The sequence below is a fragment of the Rhamphochromis longiceps genome, linkage group LG17 (genome assembly GCF_057381845.1).
Source record: "Rhamphochromis longiceps isolate RC_006_pf linkage group LG17, R_longiceps_female_GT1.1, whole genome shotgun sequence".
NCBI lineage: Eukaryota > Metazoa > Chordata > Actinopteri > Cichliformes > Cichlidae > Rhamphochromis > Rhamphochromis longiceps.
The window spans coordinates 38111941-38128652 of NC_140573.1; the positions used below are offsets into that span (position 1 = coordinate 38111941).

At 40.3% G+C, this 16712-nt stretch overlaps 1 protein-coding gene across 3 annotated transcripts in view; it reads right to left on the bottom strand.

Moving 5' to 3' along the window:
- The window catches only part of tbc1d22a (TBC1 domain family, member 22a), a 168997-nt gene that overhangs the window by 19589 nt on the left and 132696 nt on the right, over positions 1-16712 (bottom strand). For all 3 annotated transcript variants that reach the window (XM_085387797.1, XM_085387796.1, XM_085387795.1), the window contains one exon: positions 7658-7753. In XM_085387797.1, the coding sequence (XP_085243923.1) occupies positions 7658-7753 (96 nt within the window). The remainder of the gene's footprint in view (positions 1-7657; positions 7754-16712) is intronic.

A 16712-nucleotide genomic window follows, 5' to 3' on the forward strand; every position in this document is an offset into this window, starting at 1 on the left:
GACTCTGAGTGACAGAGGGAAAAAGAATCCGTGGAAATGTGCGTGCACCAACTTATCCATGCAGCCCAGGCCGGCAGTTTGCGGTAGTGTGCTAGCTGAGGTGGAACGGTGAAAGGCAGATTGCTTAGGGAGTGCCAATACTCCTGCTTTTCATTTTGCAGCTTAACCAATCCAATCCCACAACCAAGAGAGGAGATTCACAACTACTCTCCCTACTATGTTTGATAACAATGCATGAATTATCCTTTTAAATTACTTTCTGCATGCGTTTTTTAATTAAAACTATTAAAGTGAATCAGTCATTCGCGGTCCCTCTGAGGACCCTGAGAATGTAACTCGCCAGCAGTTTGTCATACGCCGCTGCTCCTCACATTCTACATTTAACATTAAAGTCAATTAGCTCACGTTTTTTTCCACAGCTAGTGACTGAACTGCAGTGACTGGGCAGAATTAGAGAACTCAGTATATCACCAGAATAAACAGAAGAACAAAGTTGAGGCTTTTCGAGTATTCGATCTAGGACAAAAACGTTATCCATAGATTTTCAAGAGCATATCGTTTTCCACCTGAACAAAGCTCAAATCAATCAAAACAATTTAGAACTGTGAGCTGAACAAGCTGTTAATGTTGTACTGTTCTAACTAGCTGCTACAAGTGAACTTTCCCTCCAGGCCTGGGGAAATTGGAGAAGCAATTCAGTGTAATAATGAGCAGATTGATTGAAACTGGTTGGAAACCTTTATTATACCGCTGCAAGCGTGTGTTACGTGTTTGCATGCATGTTGTAGCAGACAATATAAGGAGGAGACGTCTCCCTTAAAGAATGTTAAATAGGAATGGAAAAGAGAGTTGAGTAATGCCAGAGATGCTGATCTGAGGCAAACAACATCCCCACTGGGACAAGCATGAAATAAACATGTTGTTGCACTGAGATGGGCTTATTACAAGTTCTCAAAAGTTTGAACAGTGTGGTGACAGAGATATGTAAAGATGTGGACTTATTGTTTTCATTGGTTTAATGAATCTCTAACTGGAATTGCTGTGGTGCCATGAGCCAGAGGTGTCAATTGGAAGAAGGGTATTAAGCCAGCACCGACTGACTCCTCGCAGACATGGAAAGAAACTCTGAAGACGACAGGCTTTATTTAAAAAACTTTTTAAGAATTTAATTCCTTGAGATACATTTTACAAATTTTACAAATGAAAACCTCTTTGTCCCATTTTTGCTCAAGCTGAACAATAATTTGGGCTTTTAGGCAGCAGCAAAAGTGTAACACTGCAAAAGGGGCTGCGCCACATTTGAATCACAAGATAAAAAGGAAAACGTCTTTGTGAAAATGAATACAGAACAATTTTGTCTCCAATATCTGGTTTTCATAATTGCTGGAAGACAAAAATGAAACTGAAAACAAAATTCGATTAATCGCGCAGCCCTACTAGAATCCTTCTACTATTTATGTTGTAAAAGATAAAGTTCAATGAAGCGAGAGAAAAAGACGATAGCGAGAAAAAGAATAAATGCCAGAGAGATAAATGGCGAAAGAACGAAAGCCAGAATGAAATAAAGAGACCAGGAAAAAGAGAAATACGAAGCTGAGACTCAAAGAAATAAAAAGTGGCACAAAAAAAAACAGAGAAGTTAGGAATTAGTAAGAGAAAGAAAAGACTAACCGAGATTGTGAGAAAGATTGGAAGAGAAGGAAAAGCAGGCTTGAGAGGAGAGGGATGTGAGGGTTGCTGGATAAAGCATGTGGAGATAAGGTCTGTTCAACAGGCCCTTAAGAACCTGGCAGGTCCACGTTTAAACTCTAAGGCTCAGCGGATCAGAGGCAGAAATCTCTTGGAATTAAACCACTAAAGCTGAGAGAAGAAGAAATCTTTACTTATCTTTCCACACAGACACTAATCTGTATCAAAAAACTTGGTAAATTGAATTAGCAAATGAGAGAAAACAAACCATCCCCCCCCCCCCTTAAGGCAATATGCCTGTCAAAGGCCGTAAACAAAAGTAAAGGTTTGTATATTTTCATGTAAAACTTTCTGTAATTTTAACTCAAATCCACAATTTCAATATATTCGTGATATATAAATATATATATATAAATAAATATGCATCCAGTCCGTAACATAAACAAACTGATACACACAGACAAACACACAGAGGACATCTGTGTTCCATTACGTACCGACAACAACTTCCCGTGAAGACATAAACAAATAGATGATGAGAGCTCATTTGTTGTGCACTGGGTGGGGGAAAATGTCAGGATGACATTTGGCTGTAGCTATTTATGAGTATGTGTGTTGTTTCTCGTGTGTATCTGTGGGTGACTGAGTACCTACTGTAGCTATAAAATCAAAATATATCAAGGAAAAGGAGGAAAATATAATCTAAAATATAGTTCAATCAATGTGGGATGTGCTGGACAAACAAGCCAGATCTGTGGAGATCCCCCCATTAAATAACTTACAGGATGTCATGCTAACATGCCAACAATCCCAACAATCCCCTAATGACACAAAAGGTTAGCAAGGACTTTGTGTGTGCATAGTCTCAAACTGCAGAAACCCATTAAAAAAAAAAAACTAGAACCACCTTAAGTTCTATCTGAATTGGACTCCAACAAGAAGTACCAGTTTATTTAAGCTCGATATGAAGAATACTAAAGGACAGACGAGTCAGTCAGTGTCTCATCTTCAGACTCTGATAGCCTCCAGTGTCTCACTGAGTGGATGAACCATCTTTAACCCTTTAGAGCCGATCGGAGCGGGAACGCTCTGTTATGCTTAACTATTTTTAAATCCCGGTAGCACTGCAACCACGTAAGCTAGCGCAAAAAATTTTTTGCATATGAAACCGGAGGAGTTGTACTTACATATTGTGCCATCAGCTTGTCCTCGGTCACGGTTTCCTTCCACATAAAGCTTTGCAAAAACTGCATAAAAAGCGCTTGCAGGAACAAAAACATAATATTCCAGAAACACGCTTTGCCGGTCCGATCAGCTGTTCAAAACACTTCCTACGTTGGAATAGACGTCAGCGCGAACTTTTGCATTTCCGCCATTACCTGGCCGAAACCGGAAGTGACGTCATTTTCGCGGAAATGTAGTCTTTTTTGCGATCAGGGCCTCAGGGCCTATACTGCTCTTTTTAAAAGTTATCTTTGACTTTATGACTTTCTGTGTTGTTTCTGGGATGCTTAGGACTCATATTGCACTGCTGGAAATAGTTTATTTTGATGCATATGCTGCTTTTTTGCAAATTTGCAGTATAATATTTATTTTCGTTTTTCCTGCAGTGTATAAAAATTGGTGTATTTCAAAAATAAAACTATGAAGACACTCAAAATAAATTTCCTGTGGTGGGAAACTATTTTGTGCAACTTTTTTGTATTTACAGTTTTGAGGGATAAGCCTCTTAAATTTCTCTAACTACAAATATATGTTAAAAAATCAAAAACGATTTTCAATTTTTTTGTAGTTTATTGCACTTTTTTGCAATTTATGTAATTACTATGCACTTAATGAATACATATTATTAAAATCTGGGCTATAATGGTTGTATTGATGTACATCAACTTGAAATGCTCCCAAAAATGGCTCCACAGCATGTAAAAATATAATATAAGCTCTGGCGGACTTGGTTCTATGGTAGGTCTTAAAGGGTTAATCAACTGGCCTCCACCTAAAGCACACATTTTTCAGAACTGTAACCAACTCGTGCGACTTTTGAAGACTTCTTCACATTTATTACGTGATGAAACAGGAGGCACAGAAAAGATGGTTTGAGGTCATGACCGTCAAATATCAAGAACACAAGTAAAGCCATTTGATTGCTGCTTGTATTCATTTCAGATGTACTTTTGTCACTCTTTTCATTCTATATAACCAACTGAGGGGCTCTGAAGTCAAACGGACCTGTGTAGGACCTCTGAAGTACTACGAGTCACTTCTTTTAGCAAATAAAAACTATGTTATTAGCTGATCAGCTGATATCCACTCAGTACTGAGCTGTGCTACATCAGTCATCCAATGAGATTAGCCATAATTCAGAAATACGAGTAAAAATATACCTCTTTAACATAGATAACACAGTTTACATATTTTCCAACCAAGAGGCAGCTGTGCTTTCAGTGTTTTTGGAAACCAGATACTGCAGTCCTTTTGTTTATTGGCTTCATTCTGAAATGTATTGCCTCAAGCCTCAAGTGCCTGCAAGCTGCAAACCAAAGCAGGCTCGGCTTTAATTAATCATCCGTAAGACTGGTCTAAATAAAACTGTCTCAGGAACAACAAGAGGAAAGTGTGCAACAACGTATTTATGGTCTCGGTGCAAAAACTTCTCTCCTCCGTGGCTCTAAAATTGCATCTGTTCTTACTCTCCCATTAAGATTCTCTCGTTCCTCAAAACCTCACATTTCTTTGTCTTTTTCATGAGAACAGACTGTTTGCCCTTGTTTGCCACTGCATCGGCCGCATGCAAAACCAGTCAGAAAGTCACACTTTAAAGTTGGAAGTGTAAATATGTGTCTGTGCATGCATTCATGTGTACAATACAAAATCAAATCAAATACACACACATGCACTTAAAGCACATTTAAGACAAAAAGTTATAATGTAAACACTGTGCAAGCTTAAAAGAGTGTGTATTTTTGAGCTTCACATAGTGGTTAGAAGAGAAACTCACACCTAGCGACGACACTTATGCAGGCACAAGCATTACAAAGTGTCCATCTGTCCAATCCTAACACTTGTGTTTAGCAAAGCAGATCTGCTCAGCTGTCTGGACAGTCAAAGCAGCTTGTGAGCATCTTATATCCTCCATGTCAATGTTATCTCAAGTATCACGTAAGATTACTTCTCAGTCTCATCCTCCTCCTTATGATGTTTTTTATATTTCTGACTTGTGAACACAGAAGTGAGAGGACTCAGAGGACTACAAGACATCAACAATAAACAAGAGAGAAAGGTCAGAGATAAGATAAGAAAGGAGCAGAGAAAGTAGAGGGAAATGTTAAAAAGAAGAAAAATAGAGAACAGAGCACTGAGAAAAACCCAAACGGATAAGTTAGAAGAATACAACAAGACAGAGAATCAGAGAGCGCTGCCAACGAGCAGAGATGAGGTTTATATGTGACGATGCTAGAATGTGTTGCTACCGTTAAGAAGGCAAGTCCCCCCAGTGAGCTGGCAACCAAAGTCACCTTCTGGCAGCTGTCTACTGTCATCTACTAATGCACTCACAACGACTTTTGAACCTCGCAGTTAATGACCAGGGAGGTAATGGAGAGGGATGTAGGCCATGAACAACTCCGCAGTCTGGCAGACTGTTTTAATATTGCTTTCGCACAACCGACAGATTCATCTGCATAGAGTAAATCACCACCAGCATCACCAACTGGACAGAAAAACCAGCACCGTGTGTAACTTCCTGTGTACATCTGTAGTGTTCGGACAGCCCACACAGGTTTGAACCTCTCAAGTATCACAACTTGTAAAATCTCAAGTGGAAATTCAACACACTGAGCAAGTTTGGTGCTCAGAGTGCAAATCGCTCTCTCTGCTGCCGAAAGGGTTTCGATTTTTCTGCCATCATTACCACACAGTTGCTGCAGAATTATTCCAAGCCTAAACTAATCCCCTGCTGGGACTAAGCAGCTGGGAATTTTATTTTTTAAGATCTTTTTTTTATTCCCCCATATAGACACAAGCGACAACAATTACCCTAGTTAATTCACCGATCTGTGCAGAAGTCTTGAGCCACCCATCACTTTTTTAAATATTTTGCTTCCAAGGAGTCTGAATTTATTATTACTTTTTTAAAAAGTGCTCCTGAGCAGAAGTTCTCCAGGTGTTCTGGCTACTTTCCACCACTCATTTTCAGACCAGTCCTTGTATCTGACCATTTTGATTTTATTGTTTTTGTTTTATTGAACTTGGTTAACACTAACCTATGAATCATTCAAACACATATAATAGTACATTTAGCAAAAAGCCTGTTTTAAAATGTGTCTTTAGGTGCTTTGTAACAAGCAGCCTGTCTAACAAAACCATAATTTGTTCCAGTTTCTGTTAACACAGTCTAACAGGAATGATAAAGTTATTTTGCACTGGCAAGGTGACTCCCAAAACACTTGAGGCACCTCAACATGGTGTGCAGTGTGTGGATAAAAAAAATCTGAGGAAAGTGGACAAGTGGAAGATTAAAGAAGAAGTCCAATCCATCCATTTTTAACCGCTCCGTGGTAGCAGCAGCCTAAGCATATAAACCAAGACCTCCCTCACTTTAGCCACCTCCTTGAGCTCACCCAGGAGAACACCAAGGAGTTTCCCAGCCAGCCGAGAGATATAATCTCTCTGGTATGTCCTGGTCTCTTCCCAGTAGGACATTCCCAGAACATCTTGCCCAGGACGTGCCCAGAAGATGTTGAAACCACCTCAACCAGCTCCTTTCGATGTGGAGGAATAGCAAATCTACTTTGAGTGATTGGGGGTGCCGTTCAGGTGCGTCCGCCTTCCCCGCAGCAGACCACGCCCCACCACAGCTGTGCAGTCAAAAACAGGCTCACTGCAGTCACTAAGGGTGAACAGTATTACATTCTCACTAAATGATATATATATATGTATTATCTCTGTTCACATGTTTCTGGGTTTCTTTTTTGTAAGACTAAGACTGAACTTTATTTTTCCATGTTTGGCAATATTCACATTCTGTTTAACTTGATGCTTTTTTGAAGAAGTGGTGCAGACTAATGAAGCAGTCTAGTTACAAAAGTTACAAATAGTTGTTTGAAATGAAAGTTGTTTGTTTAAAAAAAAATTACCAAAGGCATTATTGTGAATGAGTTTATTATCTAAATAAAGTTGCAGCTAGGCTTTTCTGTCATTGTTTTGTTTAGGTGGGGCCTGAAAATATTTCTTCCTGCTTTGTGGGGGAAGATGTAAAAAGCCTGAGAACCACTGCTTTAGAGAAAGCTCTTTCACACCTCTCATATCTGCAATTTCGTCCTTTCGCTCACTATTGACCAGTAAATGAACAGCTTTGCTTTAATACTCAATTCTCTTGTCACCACGACAAACTGGTCCAGTGTCTACATCACTGGAGCCATCGCCGCAATTCATCTGTCAATCTCCCACTGCCCTCTCCAAGCTCCCAAGACATCTGGGGCAGTAATTTGCCCATGACTTGCAGTGGGAACTCCCAACTTTTCCAGTTGTGGACCATGGTGTCAAACTTGGAGGACTGCTCCAGGGCAAGCTCGAGCCCACCATCTGATAAAGCCTACAGAACCACATCATCTGCAAAAAGCAACTTCTGAGCCACCAAAGGCTCAGAAAACAAAAGAAGTAGCAGCTAAAATGGATCGAATCACACGATGAACAGTATCTGAAATTCACATTGTTATATTTCCACATATGCTTGCACGTTTTCATAAATATCCATTTCTATTGTTCCAAGGCAACCAAAAGAAATTTGCACAGTGCTGTATATGCACTACTGTGGACGGTCTATGATTTAAAAACAAGTTTTCTCATAGAAACACAATTTTACATCCACCCCAACCCCTATAACCAAAGTATGGCATTTATAAATATTCATATTATGTAAACAAATGTCAATATCAACACCATCGCCTTCTGTGTCTGTGTCCATTACCTGAAAATCCCTCTCCTCCAGGATCTCTTTCCTCCACCTCACCAGGAAGGCCGCACACACATACAGGTGAAAATGGGAGAAGCCCTCTGGTTCAGCCTGGTGAGCGAGATAAAAAAAACAAAACATATGATGTTGATTTAGCACAAGTTTAACATTTTGCAGCATGAAAACAAACAACACCTCCATCTCAGATATGTTATATTGTTCAAACGGAAGCTCAAGAGTGCGAGCAAAGCATCTCTGAGAAGCTCAAACACTCCAGTCTTTCATCACAATTTCATTTTAGGGAAGATTTGGAAGCAGTTTTGCATGATGTATTTAGCCACGCATACGAAAAAGGAGACAGAGGGGAAAAAATAGAAAAAAATTGGAGAATATAAAACATTCTTTTCCTGTCAAAATCCAGAAATTTACATTTGCAGGGCGAGAAAGAAAGATACAAATCCCCTTTTCCTCTACACAGCTTTTTATTTCAGCTGCTCGTTATGTATGGTGGCTTACTTTTTTTTTTTATAACTCTGCAATGAGCAGAGGGAATTAAAAAGGGAGTAAGACAAAGGATAAGATGTTCCCTGTTCTATTCATTTTTCTCCAGAGCACCATCACAGAGGGGATAATTACCAAGGCCTTTTGAATGCAAGTGACTTAGGAGTATACGGTCCCTTAGAGAAGGAACACAATATTCAAAGTACATCCTGGTATGAGGACTTTTCTGGAGGCATTTTGACAAGTTAGGTTACAACATGTGTTATTTTAGGGAACATCAAGGTTTAACTGGACACCTAAAATTTTGCTGTTCCAAACAAATGTGCCGGTATTAAAGACAGCCAGACTGAGTCTCAAATATAGCTCGGGGCAAGGCTTATTTGTGACAACAGTTGGGGAAGAAATAAAAACTCCTGTATAAATAGCTTGGAGTGACAACCAAACATTTGCATGAATCTGGAAGTCAAAAATCAACCAAAGGCAGGAAGACAGGAGCTGTGTAAGAGGACCCAGCTTCAGTCTGACGGCAAGAAAAGGCAACCAAAAGTGCAGAGAAAAGAGAGAGATGTAAACAGTATAGGAGTGACTGAGTGAGCGAGAGGCAGTCTGTATGCAAGTGCGGCAGGGCTCTGTAACCTTATCTCCCCTGGACAGACACTTTTAATCATATTTTGTAGCATTGCTTTTTTTCCCTGTTCTTGAGATTGACAGCAATACGTGAAATTTTTCTCTCCATTTTTTATTTTTTTTGTAACTTGTCAGAAATTCAGGAAAATAAAATCTCCTAGCTGAGTCTTGCAAAGCCCTTCCTGTTTTCCTGTTTCAATTCAACTTCTCAGAACTGAAATAGAGATCAAAACAGGACATTTTGCTACCAAGTGACCACTACATAAACAGGATAACAAACTGACAAGTTTATTGACAAGCCTGATTAACCAATGCAATTTAAGTATGGAATTGCACCCATGAATTTCTATGTTCACTAGCAGGCTTTTCCTGGCTCAGAAATGTGGGAACATGAGTGGTCAGCGCACAGGGAAGGCAAGACTAGAGCAAGAAAAACACTCCTAATAATCCCATAAATTAATGAATATTCTGCAAGTGTGCGTCTTGATGTGTCCACTTTAATAGTGCGTGGTATTAGAAAAAAAACAAAAAACAAATGGAGCACTGCGGTGCTCAAAATCATGAAACACACACGTCCTATAATTTGATATTAAACTTTGCAGTCTCTTTGGCACAGGTGGATTAGTAAAATGCCAAAGGCTGTACATACGGCACTGTACGTTCCAATAACTCAGCAATGTATCATCAGCAGTGCTTCCTCGACCGTATAACAGCGGCTATAACTCAGCAGCACACGAGTTTCAGACCCTAACTTCATTTCAAAGGCAGAAGAGGAAGTGCATTTACTGACAAACCGTCCATTATTCTCTCATACACAGTACAGAGAGTGGTTCAGAGGTCGGCGCAGTGGCGATCACCCGCCCCACAAAACAGTCAATCAGGGAGAACCACTGGTCAGTTAACTTATTGCATTTAAATAACACAGACAGTGCCATGTTCTATATTTCGCCAGGTACTGTAATCAAGTGTACGAGCTGATCTTTAATCACCATGCTCATTTATGCAGTGGATAACAGTGAGCCATAACTCTGCAGGAATTATCAGAAACTGCCTTTCCTCTGTGATAATTGAATTTCCCTCCAAGAAGGAAGGAACAAACAGATTAATAATGGATATACAGAAACGAACAGAGATTTGATGTTCGAAAAAACAGAAATTGTCTTCTCGCTCTCTCTTTCTGTCTTTTTTCTTTTTCCCCCCACAACATTGTTAGGTTTTTGCAGACAGATTGATTCTCCCCACGCCTCTGCGTACATATCCTGTCGCTCGGTTTCCTTCTCGCTTTGCCTCCCACTTAGTTAAACCAGTTTTTACAATTATGCAATTAACAGCGTCTGTGTGCACGCGCGTTTGTTTGTTTGTGTGCGTGAGAAACAATGAAAAAGTGAATAATGGAGAGTGCAGGGAGTGGTGAGACAAAAAGAGGGGTGTCTGTGAACAGCGAAGCATGGCGTGATGGGAGTTGTAAACTGGCAGGTGAGTGGCTTGTTGGTCGGGCATTGCAGCCGAAGCAAACAACTGAAGCAAGCAAGCAAACATGCGAGCGCGCACACACAAAGAGACGAGTGAGTATATGAGTGGCATATGGGAGCACAATGTTTATCACTCTCCAAAGACTCACCAAGTTTTAATTTCCTTTCTTCTATGAGTTTGTTTGTGTGTGTGTGAGAGAGAGTTCATGGTTGAGGGCACCAGCGGGGCCGTGAAACTCTGACTTCCGCTCTATTTCTCGCTCTGCCCCCCGTCACTCCCTCTCTGTCGCCACTCCATTCTTACAATCTGTCACCTCCTTCAGTCTCATTCAACAAATGTCTGCTACTCACTTTTCTCCCTCTTTCTCTGTAATCCCACTGTGAAGACTATTTCATAATTTAGAGAGTGATTTTTCTTGACAGTTAATATAAAATTTGTCATCTATCATTTCCACGAGCAATCCAGCATTAACGTGAAATCTATTGCCTCCACCGACTGCATAGTTATTGGTGGTATATGACTCGTGTTCTTCTTCACTTTAATGCGTTTAAGGCACAGAAGTTGAAATTATTAAATGCCACTGCATCTGTAGGCCAGAATTATTCTGATGTTCCTGTGAAGTAATGCAGGCCACAGTATAAATGGCTCAATATTCAAAAAATGTGCATGTTTAATAGTTGTTTGCTATAAATACGATTTAAAACTGTTCATAATTTGTTCTGTGCATGACTGACAGGCTGCCCTGTGAAGCATTTCTATGTAATGATTAAAACTGTTTTAAGTTTATTAGCTCTGAAAGGATCTGTGGATTAGCTGACTGACAGAAAATGAACAGTCAAGTCTGATAATTGGTTCATCATATGAGTCATTTAAATTTCAAATATTTGCTTGATGGAGCTTCTGATAGGTGAGGATTTAGTGCTTTTCTCTGCTTCACACAACTCCGGGTGAGAGGAACTGTGGTTCTTTGTCCATAGCTACAATTTACAGATGGCCCCTGAACTCCACACATTAAGATAACCGGTAGGAGTGTGTGATAGTTTGGTATGGATCAATACCAAGTAAATATAGGGCCAGTATTGCCGATACTGATACTTTTAACCTATAAAGGCAGCTTATGTGGGGGAGATCGGTGTGTCATGACTTATAAGATGAAATGTGCAAGCTAAACACATCCTAATGACCACTAAATTTACTTTCCACAACAATTAGTTAACACAACAAAACAGACTTTTCATATATTATTCATGTATCTCATGTAATGTGTGCTAAAGGCTAAAAATAAAATGGATGTGACAGTCAACACAAAAACATTCAGACATTGCTCATTTCTATTTTCAAAAAATAATTTCTTTTTGAAAAATTCAGTGGGCTACATACTCAACTTAAGGGTTATAAACACAGTATTGATCGATCCACCCACCTGTGGGAACAGGCTGTTGTGAAAGCTTCTAGCCCCGCATATACATACCGTGCTTTCAAAAGAGGACAGATACAAAGATATATTCACTGTAAAAACCTCACTTCACACATTACGAACCTGTAAATTATGACGGACCAGGAGCCGAATGAGCTACTATGTTACACATATTCCGGTTAAATGACTGATTCAATTCAATTTTATTTATTCAGCACCAAATCACAACAGCAGTCGCCTCAAGGCGCTTTATATTGTAAGGTAGACCGCACAATAATACATACAGAGAAAAAACCCAACAATCATATGACCCCCTATGAGCAAGCACTTTGGCGACAGTGGGAAGGAAAAACTCCCTTTTAACAGGAAGAAACCTCCGGCAGAACCAGGCTCAGGGAGGGGCGGGGCCATCTGCTGCGACCGGTTGGGGTGAGAGAAAGAGTTCAGCTAAATTAAAAATAGATGTAGCCCCTTAAAGAGCTTGTGGGTTAGCCAGAGTATGAGGCAGAGCCAGGATATGTCATAATACAAGTTCCACCCATCTAAACAACTGATCTTAATTTTAATGACAAGAGTTCCTGGTTCTAGTTCCAGTTGAGGCACAGACATAATAGCATCAATTCATCTAAATCAGTTCTGAATACAGAGAAATGTCTTAATTATTTTATATTGGTTTAGTTTTTAGTTGTATAGACTCTGGTAACTCAAATATAAATATAAATAAAATGGTATTTTGTAAATGGTCCTTTACCACCATCCGTTTATTTCATCGGCACACTGCTCTTTCTTGCTGCCCCATCCACAGCTATGTTATCTGCTGCCGCTGGTGCTCAAGGCTTACTCGTCATTATGATTTGCAAAACAAAGTTTGTCGTAGGAGTCAAGGTGACTCCGTCAAACTTGTCTCTACCTCTTCTCCTCCTCCATTGTTATGCCTGGTCCTCCACCCTCCTCGTGTCAGGGCAGCCGTATTGGCTGAGACACGCGAGACTCTGACTGACAAGCGCCGCTGATCAAAGTACGGAGAAAACAGGGGGGCGAAGGACTCGGGGTGATAGGGGTATGCTGAGTGCAGTCGATTGGGAGAACAGGAGGAGTAAAAGGGAGGGGGGGTCACCAGAGACATAAAGGGTAGGAGGCTAAGGGTGAACGGAGGAGAAAAGAGAGGGAATGAGGAATGCAGAGTGAGGAGTAGCGCAATGTCATAGCTTCTCTAAACTGCTGCGCTGGCTGTCTGACTAGTCTCATTGCTCCAAGACAAACCGGCCTGACGTGGGACAAACTCGATACTCTGACGAGTCGTCTCTAGACAAGGTGAAAAGGCGATGATGATGGAAGACGGTAATGGAGCAGATTCAAAGTGATGTAACAATTACACAGACTGAATATGATCAAGCTCCCTTCCTATCCTTTGTGTAGGAACATCGCAACATTAGTGATTGGCAAAAGTTGGCATTAACTGCTACAAGCTGTACAAGTATTCCTGTGTGGAATTGCGCACTCGTAGCTGGATTTGATGTTGTGCACGATGAATTTAAACACCGGATATCAAGACAGGGATATTTTGAATTGTAAATTGGGACGTGGGATCTCACAAAAAATAAAAAATAAAAACTGACGACAAGTGTCAACTCATGATGCAATCCTTTTAAAGAGAAAGTGAGAAGGTTTGCAGAGTTTTTCAGGCAAACAGCTTTGAATATAATTCCAGTCAAGTTCAGCGTAGTGTTTTTGTGCATGCTGCTCTAATGCGTTGCCCTGCTCTAGGCAACATTATGAGTGCCAATAATGCATGGTTAGGTTTTAGAGAACATAGGTGATAATGTGTGGGGAAACCATACATTGAAGTTTGTGGTAAATGCTACCAGTGTGACACTTAAAATGCTGCTTCGATGTCAAGATGGGGTGAGGGAGAACAAAACTTTTTTTTAAAAATGAGAGAAATATTTCTACTCACGACAGTGAGAACATGGCAGAGAGAAAACACAGTGACCAGGGTCCTGTCTACAGAGGCCCATCTGATTGTTTGGAGTGATCGCAGGGCCAACAACGGCTATGGAGAGGACGCAGGAAGGCAGCCAAAGCGAGTAGGGACACTTCCTCAGGGATTGTCCCCCTTACTTAAGTGGCAGCTTTTATTTACATCCACAAAGAGAAAACTTTGGAAAAGTTGGTAGAAGAAATTCCAATTCTTTACTTCAGATACAACCATGTAAAAATATAACTACAAAAGCATCGCTTTATTTGAAAAATGTCGTTTGAACTAAAAAAAAAAAAAGTATGAAGTAGTTAACAAATACATGATTGATAAAACTGCTAACAGCTAATTAGTTCAGCAAGTCTTATCAATCAAGGCTTTATTCGCCACGTGCAGGTTGCCCTGCAGTGAAATCCATAATTCTCTTTTAGGTTTTAGAAACAGACTGTGAGAGAGTGAGAGAGTGTCTTAATGCAACATCACGCGCGTCATAGGTTGGAAAACACCGGTTTAAAGCTTAAAGTGGCTTATTCAGGTCACTCACAGCTGCACATTTGTATTTTCAGTTTTTACTAGAGTAGCCGTGGATGATCCACAGCTCAAAATAATCAAAAAACAAATTGCTTTACAGGGAAATGCTAAAACAAGAAAATTACAAGTTAAGATAATGATACAGTTTCAGCTCTTCACCTCTTAAGCTAATTTTCTTCTGATTGGCTGGCATTGACAAATGGAAGGACTGAAATGAGACAGCCATCCATTTTTTGTTTATGTTTGTCTGACATAACATGGCAATAATGTAAAAAAAAAAAAAAAGAAGAAGAAGAAACTATTTAAAAACAAACATTATGTCTGTGTGTGTAACTGATGTATTACAAAATGAATAAACTTTCCATGAAATGTAGTGAAGTGAAACTATAAAGCAGCACAAGATTAAAAACTGTGCCTCACTACTTCAATAATAGTCGGCTACTTAGTTCCTTCAACCGCTAATGAATGTAAAAGCTGTATTAATAAGGAGATCAAAGCAAAAATAATTCAACGTCTGTGAAGAAGCCGACTACTCCTGTGTGCATTTGACTAATTTGCTCTGTGCTTTTAACCTTAATCTAAGCTAATGTTCTGACCTATGTTGCAGTAAATTACCACATTTATTTCCACTAGCAATCCATACAATTGGTTAGATCTTACCCAGTGGTTTTAAACAAAGGTAAACAGCTTCCTGCTTGGTAAATTCAACCATTCATATGGAAAAAGCACCATGTTTCAGAAACCCAAAATGTCATGGTATCCCTTTAACAGCCATGCTAATGCTGCCACACTGAGCTACTTGCTAATTTCATGCTCCACGCAACAGGGATAATTTGGTCCCTGTCTGTCTGTCTGCTTGCCCGTTTTTCAGCCAAGGGAAGAGCAGTCTGTGCATGTGAGCGTGTTTCGCTCTATATCTTGTGTCCTTCTCTTGGTTTGTGCCTTTCTCCCTCTTTCAAAGATCAATAGAGACAAATGAGGGGGAAAAACAAGTCTCGGAGAGAAAAAGAGGAAAAGCAGGCTGAGGGCAAAATAGACAAAAAAAAAGAAGAGAAGAGAACAAACGAATGTTGAGAAGAGTCTGCAGACAGAGAGATGACACGAGACGCAGAGAAAGAAAGAGGAAGCGCTGTGTTGTGTTGGATCACACTACTGAACAGATGGCCACACCGCAGAGAGAAGACTACAACAGAGACATTACAACATTCAGGTTAAAATCTCCCCTGGAAGACACTCGCACAGGCGCGCATACACACATATACTGAGGCTCAGTGGCAAAGGGTAAGGTCTTTCTGTTTAATATCAGCATTTGGGAGAAACCCAAACACACTAGTTTTTTCGTTATAAGTCAAGAACATGAATTAAGGAGCCTTTTTACAAAACAATCTTCTAGACATTACTAAATAATGCATGTGGTTGTGCTGTAAAGGGGTTTATACAACCACTAAACTATCAGCTGTCTGTTAGGCAAACAGGAAAAGGTCAAAACTACATGCAAAGGTAAACACACCGAATAATAGTTTGAGGGCAAGTGTGATGGAGAAGAGCAAGAGGAGGGAAGGGGATAGAAGAGTAAACTGGGAGATGAGAAGAGAGATGACAAGAAGAAAGGGCATAAGGGGCGCGTGAAAGAAAAGCAATGCGATGAAAAAGTTTTAAAAAGGACAACAGAGACTAGCAGAGTAGAACAGATAAGAAGAGCTCTGTGCTTTGCTGTCAGCTCCTCTGAAAGTTTCATGAGTGGAAATGGCCTAATTCCCCTACCAGGTCAGGACTGGAGGTGAGGGACTGTGACCGAGCCTGCCAAGACGAGGTGAATGTGAGTTTGTGTGCTGCATCAAAAGGTGTGTGTCGAGGGTGCCGTCCAAACGACATTGTAAAACATCAAATATTTAGAGGATGCATTACAAGTACAATGTGTACCAGCGTTGCTGTCAAGTCACGACAAAGCAACAACACTGTTTAATCATTCACTGCTCGACTTGAGGTGGACCAAACACATGCAGTCATATGAAAAAGAAATATTTCATAGCACTCTATGGTAAATGGACTTAAATAGCATTTTTCTACTCTCCCGGAGTACACAAAGCGCTCTATACAACATGCTAGATTCACCCATTCATCATCTTCTATGCTTTTAAGTGCTTACTGATGGATGCATCGCTGAGCAACTTGCCCAAGGATACTTGGGATGCAGACGAGAGGAAGCCCGGGATCGAACCACCAACTTTCCAATCAGCAGATGACCTGCTCTACCTCCTGAGCTACAGTCTATGCATTCTTGCGAAACACAAAGTACATTCTCATTGTTTTCATAAGAATTAATAGGGTAAGTCGAAGCCAGATACTGCTCATCAAATGAACGCATAAATAGAATCATCACTGGTGAGCACCTCTAGAAAAGCAGAAGATTTGGTAGTTTGCTGGTCTGGAACTTTTAGGTGTGTGTTAACAAAATACCGCAAATCTTAATAGACCCTAACCCTGACATCAACAGATTCCTTGGAGTGAATCTGCTAGACGCCTTAGCCATGCAGACTCGT